A 22,756-nucleotide genomic window follows, 5' to 3' on the forward strand; every position below is an offset into this window, starting at 1 on the left:
GTGTGTTGTTTCAGATCAGAATGAGAGTATCTTGAAGGCAACATCTATTGTTTATACCGGCATGCCACATTATTCTTGCATGTGGCATATTTGGACAAATATAAGGTCAAAGTTCAAGAAGGGTCATCTAAAGTTAAGCGAATTGTACTTTGCCACGGCACGATCATACACGCTTGATGAATTTAATGAAAGAATATCAAAGATGGAAGAGGTTGACACGCGTGTTAAAGTATATCTATACGATATTGGCTATCACAGATGGTCTCGAGTACATGCTACGATGAACAGAACTTAGACGATGACATCAAACATTGCAGAGTCATTGAATGCGGTAACAAAAGATACAATAGAGCTACCCATAGTAGAACTATTAGAGTACATAAGGACTCTTCTTAAACGTTGGACTAATGAAAAGTTATTGAAAGCAAATGGTACATTCACATACCTTGGGAAAAAATACAACAAAGATTTAGAGGACAACAGGACATTATCGCAGAAGCTGAGAGTAAGCTATATCCAATAACATCGGATCAATTATTCCATCAAACTAAATACATACAGTCATTGTAGATAAAATATTGAATAATTATAGTTATTTTGTATATGTTTTTGATAAGTTGTTGTGTGTTTATAATGAAATTGTAGGTGAGGGCTTCAACAGATTACATCCATAGAGTGATAGATGTCATGAAGCGCTATATAGTTTGTCTTCAAAACAAGAGATGTAGTTGTGGACAATTTCAGTTTGATGAACTTCCTTGTGCACATGCTTTGGCTGCTTTAAGGCACGAGAATGAATCTTATGAAAACTATTGTTCTCCTTATTATACGAGGGAGAGCCTCTTGCATACTTATGAAATACCAGTAGACCCGCTGCCTGATGAAAGCAAATGAAATATGCCACAACATATAGCTGAAAAAGTTGTAATGCCACCTACCGGGAAAAGACAGCCAGGAAGACCTCAAAAATAAAGATACAAACCATATGATGAAGTAAATGCAAAGAAGTACAAGGTTTCATGTGGCAACTGCGGAATAGAAGGGCATAACAAAAGATCTTGCAAGAATGCTCCCAAGAGGAAATAAAATTTGATAAAGTCACCAGATATTTGATAAAATATGTTGAGGTGTTCAGGAGAATTATAGTTGAGGTGTAATTGTGTTGATAAATTGAATAAAGACTGTTTCCTATAATAAAATATTTTCAACTCTTAATGCAGTTGGTTTGTATTTGTTTTGTTTAATTACTGAGTGTATTCATTTCAGACTTTCATAACTTGATTGGATTATGCATTTTTTTGTATCTATAATACACAATTGTAGTTAAGTTGTAAAGGAATTATATGCTAACAATAATGAAATCAAGTACTAATAACTTTCAACCAATCAAAAAAAAAAACAACAGATGTTTCCTATTGTAAGTAGTAGTATCCTGGATAAAATAACAAAACATAGGGTAAAACAATTGTAGCATAAATTTGCTACAATTAAACTTCAACTGACTTGTTCTTAGGTAACAATTTGTCTATAACTTTACTATAAAAAATAACTACAACTAAATAATTTAACTATAATTTTTCTACAGAAAAGGGCAACTAATTCTTCTTCTTCCGGACTTGTGTTCTCTCGTTCACAGCTGATGCACCTTTTCTTCTTGCTAATCTGCCAGTCACCTCGCTCTCACTAATTGCACCAATATCTTGCTTCTTCCTAGAATAATCCCAAAGTAGCGCTCCATAGCATCTACGATGTTGATCAATATCAAAAAGGTCTTCTTTTGAAACTGCTAGCTCTCCAATGCTGGGATATTCTGTAAATGTCGTAACGTATACACCACATTCACTGCAAAAAAAAAATTAGGGAAAATATTTAGCATTCAGTGTAAAAAAAAATCTGTTAAATAGATAGAAGGAAAAGAAGCTTTTTCATATAGTGATCCCTCTTTTTGCTGGGGTATCTCACCGACCAACCACTGAATGTCAAGAGAGTCAGTAATACCTTTTTCAATATATGCCTTTGTGTTCTTGAAGTTGATATATGGACGCTTGCCATAGAAGTCGGTGCATGACAAGTATAGGGGGATCATAATAACAAACTTGTTGACGACAGTTCAACAATGTTGTGATTTCGTGAAGAGATCATAGAATCATAAACGTATAGAACCCTATCGGTAATGTCAAACACATCCAACAACCAATGAAATTTTTCTACAATGTTGATGGGCATAATCACAAAATCAACTTGATCCCATGCAATATTTGCGAGTAACCTGTACCCCAATATAAATATTCTGATATGACATCCTGGGGTTTGACAATAACAAACTTCTTTTCGGCAGGAGCATTGATGTACCTCTGATAAATTTGTTCAATTCTAGTCTTGAACATACAATCAGTGGTTGTAAACCGTATCTTGTTTTGAGGACCATACTTTCCTCTCTTTCTCAAATAGTATAAAATAACATCAATGTGCTACAGAAAAATAGATTTCATTAGTTCTCAATGCTTCCTACAATTTAACTACAATATATCTACAAAAGAACTACAAAATCTGGAGATGACAGAATAATACAACTAGTCATTAAATTCTGACAGGGTATGTGTTTACCGAGTCGTTAAGGACTTGCCCGGAATGTGCCAAAGTATAAAATCACTCCTTTTTATCAACTTTCTCTACTCCAAGATCATACCACGGCTTAAGCTGGTTATATTTTAGAGAATAAGGTGCCTTCCTCCTATTTAAACACATAGCAATTTAAATAAATATGTAGATTCAAGTGAAAATCCAAAAGACGAATGCACTCGAAAATATGAACAAATTGTATAAACTAACCTCTTTGAAAGTGTATCGGTACCAAGGTACAACCACTTGTTGAATTCTTCCAATAAGTCAGGATCAACATCTTCGTCAATAACCCCAGTAAATAGATGCTTGATGAGGAAAATTGGAGGTCCAACAGAAGTGCTCCCACCAGAACTGTAAAAAGGGAGAAAGGGGGATCAGGCATGCTTTCCAGGCTGCCTTGTTCTTCCTTGATGCACAGGGGTTGTTTCATATTCGTTAAGCTCGCCGAACTTAATAATCTCGGAGAAGTTCTCTGGCAGCTCAAAATCATCAAGTGTAACTTCCCTTTTCTCAGATCTGGAGTCGTTGTCCTAATCACCTACATTAACGTAGTCGGTTGGTTCACCTCCTTCTTCACATCAATCATCTCCTTCTTGTATAACATTCTCTTCTTGAATGGGAGATTGTATTTTTGTCTCCTTCTCCTCATTCTTATGTTCTCCTGGAATGCTTATTGTAGATTCCTGTTTTGGAGATTCTGCAGGCATAATTTCCTTCACTGTTATTGTAAATATATTTAACTTAATCAAATTGTAGATAATTTGTACTAAACATTAACATCACTGCATACAAATTTTAGTTTAAATGTAGTAAATTTATTGAAATGTTGTCCTGCATCTGATATGCAAAATGTATTATGAAATGTGATGATAACATGTACTAAATCATACCTGCATTCTCTTCATCAAATGCCCATTCAATTGGAAAGATAAATCAATACGTACATGAACATTCTCCTCAATTTCTATGTCATTCACGTGCCCTGTATCTAATAAAACTATTGGAAATGTAATGTATATTAGTTGATACAAATTTAGGTAATAGGTAGATATATTGTAGACATAATGTAGATATGTATATATATGTAGATATATTGTAGGCATAATGTAGATATATTGTAGATGCCTGTTTTATCACTACTGCCCGGAAAGTGTTGATTGTTCTTTTCTTTTGAGTGCTTATCATTTTTGATAGAACTCCCACCAAACTGCAGACATTTAATTTGTTAGGCTATATACTTTATGAACGATAATATAAACTTATACGTGATGAAAACTGTTGTGTAAAATGAATATATTTCAAATGAAACCTTGGCATCAATGTTATCCTTTTGACTGTTTATCGCCTGCAAAACAGCCTTGATTGAGTCATTGAGTAGCAGACGAATACTACCTAGTTCTTCAAAAATATCTTTCTTGAAAGATCCAAGATCTAAACCAACCTACACATTAAAATATAGAGAGTTAACGAAATAATTTGCATAACATAAATTAAAGAAACCATCTAGAATTATGTATATATGTTACCTTGTCAACATCTTTTCTTAATTTTTTTTATATTTGTTTCAGAATATCTTTCTTGTCATCTATTCCAATTGCCTGCTTGTGTCCGGATGGAGATGCAGCATCTATCGGATGCTCGGACTTGGTTTCAACTTCTTCAAGGATGTATTCAATTTTATCTGGCAAATTCATTCTTGAAAGCTGTTCTGGTGCTTCAATTATATTGGTGAACTGAGTGGAAAAAAATGAGAGTGACTTAGACATAATATGTATAAAAGTTATAGATAATTTGTATTAGATTGTCTGCGCATAAGTGAAAATCATTTACCTTGATCCATGCTGGTTTGATCATTCTATTTTCAATTACAGATAACCATATCTTGTCCTTACTAGCTGACCAACTAAGTATGTGAGGGATAGAATTAGCAACCCTTGTAGCTATATCAGTGTTGACGGTAGAGCAACACTCATACAACCATATTTGCATAGCTAGTGCAAAGCCTCGAATGACATAAAAATGAACAGAAGGGTTGAGCTTGTGCCTAACAGACTGAAGCAATTGTGTATAAAATTCACTACCCCATGCTTAGTTCGCATACTGTCCTGAGTCCACCAAATAAAACCTGAAATGGTCTATCAACCCTGCATTGTCTTAGTCTGAAGGACAGAGGAAGAATTCTATGAGTTATAGAATACACAACTTGACTGTATCCTCGTCGTTCACCCAACTATGACTGGTTACAATTTGTTTTAAGTATGACTTCTCAACTTTTTCCTTGTTTGGAAAATACTTCTCATTATTTTACTGTCATATGTAGGTGTGTAATCAAAGTCTGTCACTTCCGTAAAATATCTCAGACCACTAATCAGGGCAAACTCTCTCAAACCAAAATTCAGCCTCTGACCCTTTATCTCTGCTGAAAAAAAGTCGGAACCAAATGCATTCTATTCATACTTCATGGGAAAGTGAATTGCTTGATTTTGCATACATATTATGGTCAAGGAAAGCAAATAACCAAAACATGTCTTCTTAAAAAGCTTTAAACCATTTTCAGACAGTAAATCCTTGATTTGGCCAGGAATAGTGGGGTCGGATAATGTCTGAAACCTAATGATCCCATAATCAACATTAGGAGGTGCAAAAAATGGTCCATTCTGCAGCAAAAGGAAAAGAAAGTTATTAAAACAAGGCTCAAAACTAGAAAACAAAAGAACTACATTTATAATACAATTTATCTATAATCAGATAAACAGATCAAAACAGAAAATAAAATAACTACAATTATATTATAATTTATCTACAATCTTTAAAACAGAGTCAAAACCAGGCAAAACTTTTATATAACAATGTATCTACAATAAGAAATCATAAATCTCCAATAAATCTACACTATGTAGACAAATTTTCTACAACTACAAAAACAAAAATTATGTTGATTCATAAGAATGAGAACAAAGTTTTTTAGCTTTAAAAAAAATATATTGTTGAAACTACTAAATTTTTACCTTCACCAAAGACTGTTGGGGAACAGTTTTAGAAGATTTTTGAACTTTTTTCTTTTTTAAAGGTTTTACATTAGGAGACACTCTAACCTTTTTTGCAACTTTAATGACAACTTCTTCTTCGACGAAATCATCATCGAAAGCAATCTCTTTGCCTTTCCTTTTTGCAGATTTGACAGGTATCAACGATTCACCAGCACCAATATCGTGATTTTGTTTTATACGAGCTTCTGCCCTAGCTTCACGAGGGGAAAGCCTGGGCTTGTTCTCTTCTTTTACATAAGCTGATTTTGAAACCTTTTTGGGTGAATTCTCTAAGAAAACACCCAAATCAAATATAGGAATATCGGCTCCTTTATCTTTTTTAGGGCTGATCTTTGAAGCTATTTTCTTCTTCATTGAAAATCAAGCAAAGCACAGACGTTAATGGAGGTGATATTTTGAAGAAGAGAGTAAAAATTTAGAATGCTTTTTGAAGAAGAGAGGAAATAGGCGTTAATGGAGGGATTCTGAAGTTTGTAGAGAGAGAATCGTGTTTGAGTGCAAGGGGAGGGGGGGGGATGGAGAGAGAAACATGGGGGAGTGGAAGATACGTTAGAGTGATTTTAGGACACTAATTACTATCATTAGTTGCCTTAAAATGTACATAAATGGTAATTGGGTATATAATATGTAATTATATTAAAACTTGAGTAGGGAGGGTAATATAGTTTCATATAGTGTATAGGAATGTAAAATTGTCACTTCTTTTCTTTTTTCTTTTTTCCCTTTTGAGAATTTGTTTCAAGGAGTATATATAAAAGTCCGAATCAAACTACATATAAATATATAGTTTTATATTTACTTTTAAGATTTTATATAGAATTTTTTTAAAACATATCTAGAAATATTTGAGATTCTTTTACGTGATATAATATTTAATAAAATATGAAGTGCTCCATATTTATTAACTTTAATTAATGGGTTGTATCATGTATGATCACTTTCTTATCAAGTGTTACTGAAATGCGTCAATCTATTTATTCTTCCATATTCATATGTCAAGATCTATTAAATTTTTATATCTTTTTTGAAGTGGTTATTATTATTTAGGTATCATATTGATTTTTATGTTCAAATTACTAAATTCGGTTAACCTTTAAAATGTACATCAACAAAAAATTATTGTCAGACGACTAAATAATAACTATCATGTGTTACTAAGTAGATTCTCCCATAAGAATATTTAATAATATGTTTGTCAATTTTATTAATTTTTACTAAATATATATTTACTTATAAAAAATTTAACAAAGTAAGATTGAAATAATATTTAAGTAATAAAAAATCCGAAAAACCTGCCAAAACCGAACCAATCCAAACCGATATAGTTGGTTTGGTTTGGTTTGGTTTGATAAAAAATGAACCAATCCAGTCCATGTACACTCCTAATTGTACCATACCATCATGTGTTTTTGATACATACTATATTTCCAATATTCGATACGAATCTAGATTTAATCTGACACCGATGCAAATATCCAACATTTCTTCCAAACAAATAAAAGAATATATATAAGCCAATTGACTGATCAAGACTATTACAACTTGTATTAAGTGTAATATGCCCCTCCAATCCTATACTAGTAACCTAAGGAGCAAGGATCTTCTCCCCTTTGCACCATTTTGGTGACAAAGCCAAGAATTGCTATTAATTTACAAACAAAACCAGATTTCAAAAACAAATTGGTAACCCATAATTGAGAAATGTTCTAATACATCCATCCCATCCAGCAGTGACAACAAGAAGACCCCATAAATGAGGAGAGCTTAATGCACCTTGCCAAGCACTTTTCAAGAACTTGTACTCAGATTTGCAGACTGAAGGGGTGACGGTTACTGGGCTCGAATTAGGCAGCTTCTCCTCTGGCCATGTCACGGTGCCCTTAGATAGAGAGTCTAAGAAAAATGCACACCCCAGGGAAAAACAATCTGAAGTCTTTGGCAGCGAGTTCTCGTTGACATTACCATTTTCTAAAACGCTTGTAGGTAATATTCCCGGATTGGTTTTGAACCCGCACCAAGGTATGACAACTGATGCATTGTTGGAAAAGAAACTCTCTGATGACCGGACATGTTTTGGTTTGTTTGTAGTTGTCCGACCCTGGTTAGTGTAGTTCCAGATATGAACATTTGAATCCTCAGTAACTGCGAGAATGTGTTTCCCGTCTGAGGTGAAAGATGCAGGAAATTGGCTTCCAGAATTTCGGATTCCTGGAAATGCAGCAAATATGCAATCGATTACCTAATGCAAAGGAATGATAGTACAGTGTCAAATGCCGAAGAGAGTAGATTGAAACAAGCAGAAACTAACAAACTAGCTTTCAACCATTTAGCTGTCTAATCTATGTTGAAGCTACACTACGTGAAAAAGTTAGAACCCCCATCCTATGCAAGCAGGAGTAACAATAATTTTTTCGGGAATATACCTAAATCTTACAAAGGGCAAGTCTAAGTTGCAGTTGGAGGCACCCTCAACAATGAATTTTTTTTTGTGTGTGTGTGTGTGAGATAGAGAGAGATAGAGAGAGAGAGAGAATAAGAGTTTAGACCCCATGAGAGGCAAAAGTAAAAGAGGAAAAAGAGAAGATTCAGAAACAAATATGCGTCCGTATCTACTACATCATAAAAATGACAGTTGCCATCCATGGACCCCACAACGCCCCCTGCACCAATTAAAAGCAATAAATTAACAGAACTGCATTAAATGATATGGTACTATATTTTAAAAATGTAACAGCAATGCAATCAAACCTTTCCATCGGGACAATAACATACAACAATCACTATTTCTTTTACATCAGTCCAATCAATTACTCGGCAACCATGCACCTCCCAGAAACGTACTTTCCCATCTATTGAACCACTAATGAAAAAGTTATCATCCGCTGGATTGAATTCTACACAAGTGACTGTACATATAACACGACATTTAGAGATTGGTAACAAGATCATCTACCAACTGAAAGATCATAGGAAATAATTCAATATGAAAAGTAAGTGCAAGCTCACCATAATTATTATGTGAATAAACGCCAAAGCATTGATCGTGCCCTACTTGCCAGAGACGAGCTGTTTTATCAACTGAAGATGACAGCAGATACTGCAGAAAATGATGTCCATTACAAGAATTACAACGTGTTCACATTCGAAAATAGTCTAGGATACCACAAAAGACATACTTGAACCAGAAAGATATTATACTAACCCCATTTTTGGACCATGAAAGGACCAAGAACTCACCCTTGTGTTCATGGAACTCATGCAATGGCTTCTCCAATATCCGGAAAATCTTTGGCAGGAATACGACACAAGCTGATTCCGACGACTTTTTCATGATTTTTGACCCATTAATTTTCTCTCTATTGTCGTTCAAAGAAGCTAGTTTTGACATATGAGTCAGTGAGAAATATAAACAAGATGGGTGGCTATCCTGAACATTCAAGTTACTTGGAATTTCATCTGCAATCACCTTCCAAATGCGCACCATGCCATCTTTGCCGGCACTTGCTAGATATTGGCCACAAGGACTAAACTTCATTGTTGAGATTGAGCCCTCATGTGCTAAGAACTCTTGCCCTGTGTAAAGTGAGGACAGTTCTTTTGACTCCTTACTATAAGTGTGGACCCGAACTCTATGAATATGATTTCCTGGCTTCAAATTGGAGTCCTTAGCCTTCACTTTGTCTCCTATTGACCTCACCTTATTATGGGTTGCAACAGTGAACTTTTGAAGCCAACTCTTTTTAGTTTTTGTCTTAGCATCAACTGTATTAATTCCATCTGGTACTCTCCGCAGAAGCTTCTGAACCAAAGGCGATGACCCAAGAGTTCTCTGAAATTCTTCAGCAGTGAACAACCTGTTCGAACCTACTTCACGTACTTGGCTAAGTATACCATCCCCACCAAATTCATCCACAACAAACTCTACTCCGCTGTCCAAATTCCTAATTTTGCAATGCAATCTTGCCTTTGTTGCATCATCATCATCCTCCAATTCCAAAGCTTCATTAGACTGGGAAGAGTGAGAAGACCGACCTAAGAAATAACTGTTTCTAGAATCTGAATTCGCCAGCACGGTCTCAACGCTATCCCTAATTCTATTTACATCACCCTGTTCATGTACATCAGGTCTGACCCAACTCGAATTCGAACCTATCCATTTCAAAAATCTATCACGACGCTCATCAACACTTTCCAAATCCTTATTCCAAAACTCATATCCTAAAACACACTCATCACCCCCTTCACGAGTGCACGCCTCATTGGAATCAGAATACAAATCAGAGACAGAAGTGATGTTATCATGGCTATCAAAGAAACGTTCTTCTTCACTGTCACTACAACTTCCCATCATTCTTTGAACTCAAACTACAAAATCCTGGAAAGAAAATAAAAATAAAATCAGAAAGCAGCCATTTAATCAATTAATCAATTAAGCCTCAACCCCAAACTAATGGGGTCAACAATATTAATATTCCGTGCTGGCCGAAATTTAAATTCCCAATCAACTAGTAAAGACAACTCAAAAACCAAACACAAATTTTTTAACCAAACAAAAGAAATCCACATACATAATGAATAAATAAGAAAATGAAACAAAATTGAGTATCAAAATCCACAAACATGAGCATAACAATCAAAAGCTAAGGTCTTGTAAAAGACTAATAAGTGTTAAACCCATCATCACAAATATTAGAGAATAATTCATCATAATTTGAAAAGGGGGTTAAAAAAATACAATCAATATGTGGTCAACACACAAGAAATAACTAAAATAATATGCTAATCAATTCTCTAACTAAAATGACAAAAAACCACCATTTTCAGCATAAAGAGACTTTTCCTACCTCAACTGCCATGAAATTAACCTATCATCACAAGTACTAGAATAATTCATCATAATTTGAAAAGGGGTTCATAAAATATACTAATCAATAAATGGTCAACACACAATAAATAACTAAAACAATATGCTAATATCGTTCTCTAACTAAAATGAACAAAAATTCACCCTTTTCAGAAATAAAAACAAGATTTTTCATTCCTGAACTGCCATGAAAATTGTGAAAGATCCCTAGAAATCAGTTCACATAAAGGCTGATCTACTATAATTAAAATCAAGACTGAGCACAAAAATTGGACCGAGTAAGAAAATCTCAAAAAAAGGAACCGATTTCGACGAAAAGGCAAGGCCACAAGGAGGAAGGTGAGTCGTTTAGTTACCTCTCTTTGATTTTCTTCTCTCTATTTTTGGGTGTCACTTTCAATTTTGAGGAACAAAACCAATGCCACTATATATGTATATGTATATTAATTAGGTGACAGTTTTAACCCCTGACATGATGTGTCCGTTCAACTAACAGTTGTAAATATTGCGATTTTGGGTCGTTCTCCGGCAGGTTGCCTTTGAATGCGAAGCGTCAACTGTTTCTCTATAAAAGTATCCTTCCTTTGTCCTTTTTCTACTTTCCGATCAAACCGCTATCTTCGAGCCATCAACCATTATCAAAACCTTCATCAAATCTTCAAATCTTCATCTTGTTCTTCAATCTTCATAGCAATCTCCAGATTTCTATCAACATTTCTTCAAATCTTCATACCCTTTTCTTCATCTTCAAATCTCATCTCTCCAAAACTTCGTGTTTATTCTCCAAACTTCAAACTTGTTCTAAATTGACAATGACAAAAACATCGAAAACTGTTCCTCAACAAGTTGCCTCTTCATCTTCTTAGCCGGCCGCTGGTACTGAAGGGGTCTCCCCAGAGGTGGTGGCCATCGAAACGACTTCTCCTGTTGCGGCTGTTAACGAATCGCTCGCTAAGCCTCCTTTGTCGGTGTTTATCCCCGGGGACTGCTCAATTGCTACCGACTTCAAGGTCGAGAATCCTTCACGCAAAAATGACCGGGGGCGAAGGGGTCTCGAGATATACTTGTTCCGTGACCGAGGACGTTCTTCTCATATTCCATAAAGACTGCGATTGGGAAGGCAAGGACGTAGTAGTCCCCGGGCCCGATGACGCCGTTACTACCCATGTGAAGGGGTACTTAAGTGTTTACATTTATCCCTTCACCCTGGGCCCGTTGGATCCGAACGTCCTAGATTTTTTGCAAGAGGTACGAAGCTTGCCTCGGGCAAATCCATCCGTCAATGTGGAGGATTGTGACCCTCCTCCGTTACTTCGTGAACAAGACCGAATCTCGCAGGTTCACGATCAACCATCTGCTCTGATTATACAGTCTCCTGATGTTCTGAGGGATCGGGTGGCATGCCGCAACCGTGTCATGTTAGGATCGGGTTGCACGTCGCAACAATGTCATAATTAGATCAAGTTGCACGCTGGTTGCTGGTTCTGGTGTTGTTCTTCGCGTTTGCGAGGAGCCTCTCGCATTCCTGAAGAAGGATTTTGCTGCTGGGACTTTATTCTTCGTGTTCGCGAAGAGGCTCTCGCGTTGGCGAAGAAGGTATTTTTGTTGTCCGCTGTCTGACTTCGGAAGCTTATATCTCTCAATCTATAACAAATTTATGAGTTTGCACATTTATTGACTAGTTTTGGAGCGTTGGGCTTCGGTTTGAGTTGTTGGAAAGGCTTTGGAGACAATTATGGATATTCAGAGCGAGGTAAGTCTCCTTTCTAACCTTGTAAGAGAGAATTTACCCATAGGTAAAATAATTCAATATGTGCTTCTATTTGTGGGGGCTACGTACGTACGATGTGACGAGAGTCCGTGCATAGCTACTATTATACTTATGTTCGGGTAGTCTAGGACCAAAATCACGTTATATTTGCGATGCTTGCATCCTACTTGTTAATTTAACCGTTTAAAACATATTGAAACTTGATAAAGGAATTTCAAAAGGTTAAACTTTACCTACTTGGGTTTTGGACGGGTCACTTGACCGTTAATGAGAACTGATATTTCTTTGAACATCAAACCTAAATAAATCCTTGATTTGGTTGTCTGAATGTGTTTATCTTTTGTGGAACGGGCTGAACGCCTTGGCAGATTAAATAGATACATCTATGGTTCACGCCGTTCGACCCTCCGGCAGTGCACAATTTAAATATTATGTTAGATCGGGCCGTACAACCTCGACATAATTTGCGCATGACTTAATTGATATGTTTTGGAATTATTAATAATTGATATGGCCTCATTGGCCGGAGATATAAATTGTTAAAAGATGAAAATAAATTTGGAAATCCCCTATTAACAAAAGAATTATTTACCTGCTTCATGTTATTGAGTTTACAGTTGCCTTATAAAATCCATAATTTATCATATTATCGGTATATTATTTTTGGACCACTAGTAAGTGTCAGAGTCGACCTCTCGTCACTACTTATTCGAGGTTAGACTGGATACTTACTAGGTACACGTTGATTTACGTACTCATACTACACTTGCTGCATATTTTTGTGCAGGTGCATATATGTCTAGCAGCCTTGCAGGCGCAGAGGTGCGGTCAATGCTGAGACTTAGGTGAGCTACATTTCCATCTATGATCCGCAGCCAGCAGAGTCCCCTTGAGAGTTACTTATGTATTTTCCTATCTAATTTGTATTCTGGACATGTGTTGTATTTTATTTTATCTTCCTAGTTGATACTAATGCACTTGTGACACCGGGTTCCGGGATGATTATGGGTTATTTAGTATTGAAATTGGAAAACGTTAATGTTATTCCTTAAAGTTAATTTATCACTAGTAAATTGAAGGAAATTTATATTTTCAGAAATACTAAAATAAGAATTTAATTAACTATTTAGCGTTGGCTTGCCTGACAGTGGTGTCCAGCGCCATCACGACCTTTAATGGGTTTTGGGTCGTGACAACATGGTATCAGAACACTAGGTTCACTTAGGTCTCACGAGTCATGAGCAAGTCTAGTAGAGTCTTGCGGATCGGTATAGAGACGTCTGTACTTATCTTCGGGAGGCTACATGACTGTTAGGAGCACTTCCCTTCTTGATTCCTCATTGTGCGATTCGATTCCTTTGAGGCTTATGCCATTGCTTCTTTCCTATTAAATCTTATACGACGTGAAACGCTTGTTACAAATCGGGAATCAAGAAATTGTAATGATATTATAGATGTGGTGCAAGATGTTTCTCCCTACTTATTTGAATGGGCTAATGTCATCGCCTTGCGGAAGAATGTTCTATCATTCCAGCTCGGTAGCAATATTTCTGATGGTTTTGAGGCTATGCATAGATTGATAGGATGTTCACCAGTTGTTATCACATAGTATTGATGTGATGGTAGGATGCTAGTCCATGTGTCAAGGAAATGAATGATTTGAAAGGTGGTTTTTCTTAATGTGTGATTCAGTGGTTCAGTGTTTTATTTCCAACGGAGGGAAAGGTAATCAGACTAGGCTTGATGGCCGCCGTAATTTGATTTATTTAGAGGTATTCGGTTATTATGGCTTGTTATGTGTAGATGGATTCCGGAAGGGACATGGTGGTTTAGATCACTATTTGGGGTTGTATTTTCTGCGAATATGAGGATTCAGTCGCGTATTGCAATGGTTCTCCTGAAATGAGTTAAGTGAAAGGCTCCTATATGATAGAGTGTTTATTCTATTAGTGGTTCAGGAGTTATGAAAAAAATAATAATTCTTGTGCTCGTGTGTATTGCCATGATTAAGTGCAATGGGTAGCATAGGAATTGGAAGTTGAGGATCGAGGTTGCGGTTCGGTATTGACAAGAATGTCACAAGCTCGTACGAGCAGGAAAGGATTCAGAGGTTTAAAGCAAGCTGGTATTATCTTCAGCGTCACCTAAGATTAGTGTCATGTGTAGGAGGGTTTGTGTATTGATTTGCGGGTTCTTGATTCACTTTACGGCATTAGTATGGCCGGTGGTATGGATGTGCAGATTTGTTACCTGACGCGGAAGGTCGTGGGAGCATATTCCACGGGAAGATGGTATAAGTGTGACAGGTAGTCACTTAATTGATTAAGGATGGAAAACCAAGTATGGAGATTGTGGTACTATTGCTAATGTGAGAATTTATGCCTGAAGGGCTCTCAGTTAATTTGGTTGTGGATTGTGGAAGTTTGTTTTTGATTGACGGTTGTTCTCATGTATCGTGAATAGGTCATCGTGGGTCCTTGAAGGGTTATTAGCTCAGCGCGGTACGATTAGAATCGTCTTGAGGTCCGTGGATGGATCTAAATGTGAATGTGGGCTCTATATTGGGCCGGATGTGTTCATTTTAGCATAGCGTTATTTTCGGAGGGGTCTTCGGGCCTTGGATGATATTTCTGTTGTCGACTTTTCCGTGTAGTCTCTATTGTGCCATGTGGGTTATGAGGCGGTTTGATTATTCGCACTCGTATTGAGATCCCGTGTAAATTATGGTGTTGTGAGAGCAGAAAGGCTCTCAAGATACATGACATTTATTGCACCTTAGTTGTGCTTGAGTTTCGCAGCGTATGGCGCTATTCGTCTCCCCAGGATTTGTATTATGCACTTGGTGTGCTTATGGTTGATATGCGGGCATTTCATGATTATAAGCGTTATGGTTCGAGGTGTGTTTTCCTTAGATTATTAAGTGTGGATCGGATGGCATGCCGCCACGGGTATCATCATAGGTGAATTGGGTGGCACGCCGCAATAGCGTGACGTTGAGCACAATTCCCTATATCTATTCCTGTGTGTTTTGTCCCTCATTTGCTGAGAAAGATTCATGACATCTTTTCAGTTGTTAAATTAGTTACGCGGGTTGAGTAGTTCTTTCCAGAGTTTATTTTTTCTTATGTATCACATTCGAGTTTGTAGCTTCTTGGCGCATTGTTGGCATCATACGAGATCTTGGTCAATGTTTGAGGCAGCTTATTGCCTGTGTAGCTTATATTGGATGAGACGAGACTATTGGACCTGAAATCAGTATAATCAAATTTATATAAGGTATATTAAAGAACAAATATCACTATTCAATTCAGAATGAGGTAATGGTCATCGATAGGAGGAGAGACTCCATGATTTGTTAATTCGGCAAGTGGTTATGAGTTTCTATGCATCTCCTTCATCGTGGCAGTATTTCGAGTATTGGAGCAGGGATTATATGTGTTATGGGGTGTATTATGGGCTGTAGATTTGTTAAAATTTAAAGCTATTGGGCTCGAAGGATGTTATTCTGGGTAACCAACTTATGTAGTGCATGGGGTGATTTTCGCACAAGTGCACAATCATGTTTTTGTACAGTGCGTGGTGATTGGTACGGTGTTCGTGTGTTAGAGTCATGTCTTGTAAAGGAATTCAGAAGTGGGAACTTGATTTTTCTAAAGCTTGTTAACTAAGGTTATAGGGAGAGTTTTTAGTCTGGTTCGAGCTAATGTGCTCAACTGAGTTGTGGTGGTACGGGTAGGTGCACGAGGTGTTGAACAGTGATTTTGGACAACTCCGGAACAGTCCTTAGCACGTTCGAGGACGGACGTATGTTTAAGTGGGAGAGAATGTAACGATTTGACCGGTCGTTTTGAGCCCTGACGCGTCATCCGGCGGTTCGAGGCCTTGAGTTGCTTTACTTCGGGTGTTATGACTTGTATGTGTGGTCGGAATTTAATTTCGGGAAGTTCGAAGTTAGTTTGGAAAGAAAATTCTAAATTTGGAAGCTTTAAGTTGGAAGAGATGACCAAACTTTGACTTTTGAGTAAACGTCCTCAGAATCAGGATTTGAAGGTTCCAACAGGTTTGTATGATGATTTCAGACTTGGGCGTATGCCCGGATCGGATTTCGGATGACTCGGGAGCATTTCGGCGCCTATTGTGGAAGTTGGCATTTTGGGAAAAGATTTCATAAATTTGGGTTAAAGTGTATTTCAATGTTATCGATGTCCATTTGAGATTCCGAGTGTGGGAATAGCTCCGTATGTAATTCTGGTCTTAGTAGCGCGCCCTAATTTGGAGGTCCGTAGGTAATTTTAGAGTTATTTGGCGAAAGTTAGAAATTTAAAGGTTTTTAAGAAGTTTGACCGGGAGTGGACTTTTTGATATCGGGGTAAAATTCTTGTGCTCCTGTGTATTGGCATGATTAAGTGCAGTGGGTAGCATAGGAATTGGAAGTTGAGGATCGAGGTTTCCGTTCAGTATTGACAAGAATGTCACAAGTTCAGACGAGCAGGAAATGATTCGGAGGTTTAAAACAAGCGGGTATTATCTTCAGCGTCACCTAAGATTGGTGTCATGTGTAAGAGGCTTTGTGTATTGATTTGCGGGTTCTTGATTTGCTTTACGGCATTAGTATGGCCGTTGGTATGGATGTGCAGACTTGTTACCTGGCGCGGAAGGTCGTGGGAGCATATCCCACGGGAAGATGGTATAAGTGTGACAGGTAGTCACTTAATTGATTAAGGATGAAAAACCAAGTATGGAGATTGTGGTACTATTGCTAATGTGAGAATTTATGCCTGAAGGGATCTCGGTTCATTTGGTTGTGGACTGTGGAAGTTTTTTTCGGATTGACGGTTGTTCTTATGTATCGTGAATAGGTTATCGTGGGTCCTTGAAGGGTTATTAGCCTAGTGCGGTACGATCAGAATCAGCTTGAGGTCCGTGGATGGATCTAAATGTGAATATAGGCTCTATATCGGGCCAGATGTGTTCATTTCAGCATAGCGTTATTTTCGGAGGGGTCTTCGGGCCTTGGATGATATTTCTGTTGTTGGCTTTTCCATGTAGTCTCTATTGTGCCATGTGGGTTATGAGGCGGTTTGATTATTCGCACTCGTATTGAGATCTCATGTAAATTGTGGTGTTGTGAGAGCAGAACGACTCTCACGATACATGACATTTACTGAACCTTAGTTGTGCTTGAGTTTCGCAGCGTATGGCGCTATTCGTCTCCCCAGGATTTGTATTATGCACTTGGCGTGCTTATGGTTGATATGCGGGCATTTTGCGAGTATAAGCGTTACAGTTCGAGGTGTGTTTTCCTTAGATTATTAAGTGTGGATCGGGTGGCACGCCGCCACGGGTATCATAGGTGAATTGGGTGGCACGCCGCAATAGCGTGACGTTGAGCACAATTCCATATATCTATTCCTGTGTGTTTTGTCCCACATTTGCTGAGAAAGATTCATGACATCTTTTCAGTTGTTAAATTAGTTACGCGGGTTGAGTAGTTCTTTCCAGAGTTTATTTTTTCTTATGTATCGCATTCGAGTTTGTAGCTTGTTGGCGCATTATTGGCGTCATATGAGATCTTGGTTAGTGTTTGAGGCGGCTTATTACCTGTGTAGCTTATATTGGGTGAGCCGAGACTATTGGACCTGGAATCAGTGCAATCTGATTTATATAAGGTATATTAAAGAACAAATATCAATATTCAATTCAAAATGAGGTAATGGTCATTGGTAGGAGGAGAGACTCCATGATTTGTTAATTCGGCAAGTGTTTATGAGTTTCTACACATATCTTTCATCGTGGCAGTATTTTGAGTATTGGAGAAGGGCTTATATGTGTTATAAGCTGCAGATTCGTGAAAATTTAAAGCTATTGGGCTCGAAGGATGTTATTATGGGCAACCAACTTATGTAGTGCATGAGGTGATTTCAGCACAAGTGCACAATCATGTTTTGGTACAGTGCGTGGTGAATGGTACGTTGTTCGTGTGTTAGAGTCAGGTCTTGTACAGGAATTCAGAAGTGGGAACTTGGTTTTTCTAAAGCTTGTTAATTAAGGTTATAGGGAGAGTTTTCAGTCTAGCTCGAGCTAATGTGCTCAACTGAGTTGTGGTGGTACGGGTAGGTGCACGAGGTGTTAAACAGTGATTTTGTACAACTCTGGAACAGTCCTTAGCACGTTCGAGGACGAACGTATGTTTAAGTGGGAGAGAATGTAACTCCCTGATCGGTCGTTTTGAGCCTTGGCATGCCATTCGGCAGTTCGAGGCCTCGAGTAGCTTCACTTTAGGTGTTATGACTTGTACGTGTGGTCGAAATTTAATTTCGGGAAGTTCGGAGTTGGTTTAGAAAGAAAATTCTAAATTTGGAAGCTTTAAGTTGGAAGAGTTGACTAAACTTTGACTTTTGAGTAAACGTCCTCAGAATCGGGATTTTAAGGTTCCAACAGGTTTGTATGATGATTTTAGACTTGGGCGTATGTCCGGATCGGATTTCGGATGACCCGGGAGCATTTCGGCGCCTCTTGTGGAAGTTGGCATTTTGGGAAAAGATTTCATAAATTTGGGTTGAAGTGTATTTCAATGTTATCGATGTCCATTTGAGATTCCGAGTGTGGGAATAGCTCCGTATGGTGATTCTGGTGTGAGTAGCGCGCCCTAATTTGGAGGTCCGTAGATAATTTCGGAGTTATTTGGCGAAAGTTATACATTTAAAGGTTTTTAAGAAGTTTGACCGGGAGTGGACTTTTTGATATCGGGGTAAACTTCTTGTGCTCCTATGTATTGGCATGATTAAGTGCAGTGGGTAGCATAAGAATTGGAAGTTGAGGATCGAGGTTGCGGTTCGGTATTGACAAGAATGTCACAAACTCGGACGAGTAGGAAAATATTCGTAGGTTTAAACCAAGTTGATATTATCTTCAGCATCGCCTAAGATTGATGTCATGTGTAAGAGGCTTTGTGTATTGATTTGCGGGTTTTTGATTCGCTTTACGATATTAGTATGACAGGTGGTATGGATGTGCAGACTTGTTACCTGGCGCGGAAGGTCGTGGGAGCATATCCCACGGGAAGATGGTATAAGTGTGACAGGTAGTCACTTAATTGATTAAGGATGGAAAACCAAGTATGGAGATTGTGGTACTATTGCTAATGTGAGAATTTATGCCTAAAGGGATCTCGGTTAATTTGGTTGTAGACTGTGGAAGTTTGTTTCGGATTAACAGTTGTACTTATGTATCGTGAATAGGTCATCGTGGGTCCTATAAGGGTTATTAGCCCAGCGCGGTGCGATTAGAATCGGCTTGAGGTCCGTGGATGGATCTAAATGTGAATATGGGCTCTATATCGGGCCGGATCTCTTTATTTCAGGATAGCGTTGTTTTCGGAGGGGTCTTCGGGCCTTGGATGATATTTCTGTTTTCGGCTTTTCCATGTAGTCTCTATTGTGCCATGTGACTTATGAGGCGGTTTGATTATTCACACTCGTATTGCGATCTCGTGTAAATTGTGGTGTTGTGAGAGCAGAACGGCTCTCACGATACATGACATTTATTGCACCTTAGTTGTGCTTGAGTTTCGCAGAGTATGGCGCTATTCGTCTCCCCAGGATTTGTATTATGCACTTGGCGTGCTTATGGTTGATATGCGGGCATTTCGCGAGTATAAGCATTACGGTTCGAGGTGTGTTTTCCTTATATTATTAAGTGTGGATCGGGTGGCACGCCGCCACGGGTATCATAGGTGAATTGGGTGGCACGCCGCATTAGCGTGACGTTGAGCACAGTTCCCTATATCTATTCCTGTGTGTTTTGTCCCGCATTTGCTGAGAAAGATTTATGACATCTTTTCAATTGTTAAATTAGTTACGGGGGTTGAGTAGTTCTTTCCAGAGTTTATTTTTCCTTATGTATCGCATTCAAGTTTGTAGCTTGTTGGCACATTGTTGGTGTCATACAAGATTTTGGTTAGTGTTTGAGGCGGCTTATTTTCTTATGTAGCTTATATTGGGTGAGACGAGACTATTGGACCTGAAATCAGTGCAATTAGATTTATATAAGGTATATTAAAGAACAAATATCACTATTCAATTCTGAATGAGGTAATGGTCATTGGCAGGAGGAGAGACTCCATGATTTGTTAATTCGGCAAGTGGTTATGAGTTTCTACGCATCTCATTCCTCGTAGCAGTATTTCGAGTATTGGAGGAGGGCTTATAAGTGTTATGGGCTGCATATTCGTGAAAATTTATAGCTATTGGGTTCGGAGGATGTTATTATGGGCAACCAACTTATGCAGTGCATGGGGTGATTTCAGCACAAGTGCACAATCATGTTTTGGTACAGTGCGTGGTGAATGGTACGGTGTTCGTATGTTAGAGTCAGGTATTGTAAAGGAATTCAGAAGTGGGAACTCGGTTTCTCTAAAGCTTGTTAACTAAGGTTATAGGGAGAGTTTTCAGTATGGCTCGAGCTAATGTGCTCAACTGAGTTATGGTGGCACGAGTAGGTGCACTAGGTGTTAAACAATGATTTTGGACAACTTCGGAACAGTCCTTAGCACATTCGAGGACGAACGTATGTTTGAGTGGGAGAGAATGTAACGACCCAACCGGTCGTTTTGAGCCCTGGCGTGTCATTCGGTGGTTCGAGGTCTTGCGTAGCTTCACTTCAGGTGTTATGACTTGTACGTGTGATCGAAATTTAATTTCGGGAAGTTCGGAGTTAGTTTGGATAGAAAATTCTAAATTTGGAAGCTTTAACTGGAAGAGTTGACCAAACTTTGACTTTTGAGTAAACGACCTCGGAATCGGGATTTGAAGGTTCCAACAGGTTCATATGATGATTTCATACTTGGGCATATGTCCGGATTGGGTTTCGGATGATCCGGGAGCTTTTCGGCGCTTATTGTGGAAGCTGGCATTTTGGGAAAAGATTTCATAAATTTGGGTTGAAGTGTATTTCAATGTTATCGATGTCCATTTGAGATTCCGAGTCTAGAAATAGCTCCGTATGGTGATTCTGGTCTTAGTAGCGCGCCTGGATGTTAATTTGGAGGTTCGTAAGTAATTTCGGAGTTATTTGGCGAAATTTAGAAATTTAAAGGTTTTTAAGAAGTTTGACCGGGAGTGGATATCGGGGTCGGATTCCGATTTCGGAAGTTGGAGTAGGTCCGTAATGTCAATTATGACTCGTGTGCAAAATTCGAGGTCAATCAGATTTGATTTGAAAGGTTTCGGCATTGAATGTAGAAGTTTGAAGTTCTAAAGTTCATAAAGCTTGAATTGGGGTGCGATTCGTGGTTTTGATGTTGTTTAATGTGATTTGAGGCCTCGAGCAAGTTCGTGTTATGTACCGGGACTGGTTGGTACGATTGGACGGGGTCCCGGGGGCCTCGGGTGTGATTCGGGGTGGTTCCGAACCAAGTTTGGGTGTTTTGATGCTGCTGGTTGCTGGTTCTGGTGTTGTTCTTCGCGTTCGCGAGGAGCCTCTCGCGTTCGCAAAGAAGGATTTTGCTGCTGGGACTTTGTTCTTCGTGCTCGCGAAGAGGCTCTCGCGTTCGCGAAGAAGGAATTTTTGTTGTCCGCCGTCTGACTTCGGAAGCTTATATCTCTCAATCTATAACGAATCTGGAGATGATCCAAAAATAAAAGTTGTAGATCTTGGTGTCTAGTTTTCAAAAAGGTAAACTATTCGTCATTTGGAGTTGTGTACAAATAGTTATGGGGTATATACTACAGACTGTCAGGGAAGAGTTTGGAAATCTCTGCTGCACATGGCTGACTTTGGAAGCTTATATCTCGTAATCTACAATGAATTGGGAGACAATTTACATATGAAAGTTATAGCCCTTGATGTCTAGTTTTCAGAAAGTCAAACCATTTGTGAGTTGGAGTTTTTTACAAAAGGTTATGACCATTATACTAGAGGCTGTCAGAACGCGAACGCGATGGGGGGCTCGCGAACACGATGAATGGTCGCATGGGTAGTGTATAAGTTTGAAAAAATGGGTTTGGCTCATTTCATCTCATTTCCTCCATGGGAGCCGACCTAGGAGTGATTTTGGAGCTCCATCTTCATCATCTATGTTAAGATAAGTGATTCCTACCTATTGCAAGTTAAATACTTGGTTTATATTCGAATTTAGGCGTGAAAATTCATGGAAATTTGTAGAAATATGGGATTTTGAAGAAAAACCTAGAAATTGGTATTTTTGGATTTTGGCCACGAATTTGGTCATGGGATTGAGAATAAATTATATTTTTGAGTTCGTGATGTTATGGGTAATATTTATCTTCGAAAATTTTCAGAATCCGCGCACGTGGGCCCGATGGTGATTTTTATCGACTTTTCAATCGGGGTTAGAAATTGTTATAAATTGGATTATAATGAGTATTTGAGTATATATTTATGGGTTTGCACATTTATTGACTAGTTTTGTAGCGTTGGCATTGG

The 22,756-nt window shown here is 38.2% G+C and overlaps 2 protein-coding genes across 5 annotated transcripts; one reads left to right on the forward strand and one right to left on the reverse strand.

The window, feature by feature from the left end:
• Window positions 1-298: 298 nt before the first annotated feature.
• Window positions 299-894, forward strand: LOC107766556 (uncharacterized). Its single transcript, XM_016585350.1, has 2 exons — window positions 299-505; window positions 646-894. Exons 1-2 carry the CDS (start codon window positions 299-301, stop codon window positions 892-894), a joined length of 456 nt encoding a protein of 151 aa, XP_016440836.1.
• A 6,262-nt stretch (window positions 895-7,156) lies between these two features.
• Window positions 7,157-11,020, reverse strand: LOC107766553 (uncharacterized). Of its 4 annotated transcripts, none has more exons than XR_001643738.2 (6): window positions 10,896-11,020; window positions 8,878-10,050; window positions 8,682-8,772; window positions 8,424-8,581; window positions 8,222-8,335; window positions 7,535-7,883 (listed from the first exon to the last, which is right to left on the reverse strand). XR_001643738.2 is itself a non-coding variant. In XM_016585347.2 (5 exons), exons 2-5 carry the CDS (start codon window positions 10,024-10,026, stop codon window positions 8,288-8,290), a joined length of 1,446 nt encoding a protein of 481 aa, XP_016440833.1. In that variant the 5' UTR covers window positions 10,027-10,050; window positions 10,896-11,020; the 3' UTR covers window positions 7,157-8,287. The 4 variants fall into 4 exon arrangements, 2 of the variants coding, with proteins under 2 accessions (XP_016440833.1, XP_016440834.1); XR_012704975.1 differs by having other exon boundaries at window positions 7,776-7,914; XM_016585347.2 differs by having other exon boundaries at window positions 7,157-8,335.
• Window positions 11,021-22,756: the final 11,736 nt, after the last annotated feature.

The sequence above is a fragment of the Nicotiana tabacum genome, chromosome 22 (assembly GCF_000715075.1).
Source record: "Nicotiana tabacum cultivar K326 chromosome 22, ASM71507v2, whole genome shotgun sequence".
Taxonomy (NCBI): Eukaryota; Viridiplantae; Streptophyta; class Magnoliopsida; order Solanales; family Solanaceae; genus Nicotiana; species Nicotiana tabacum.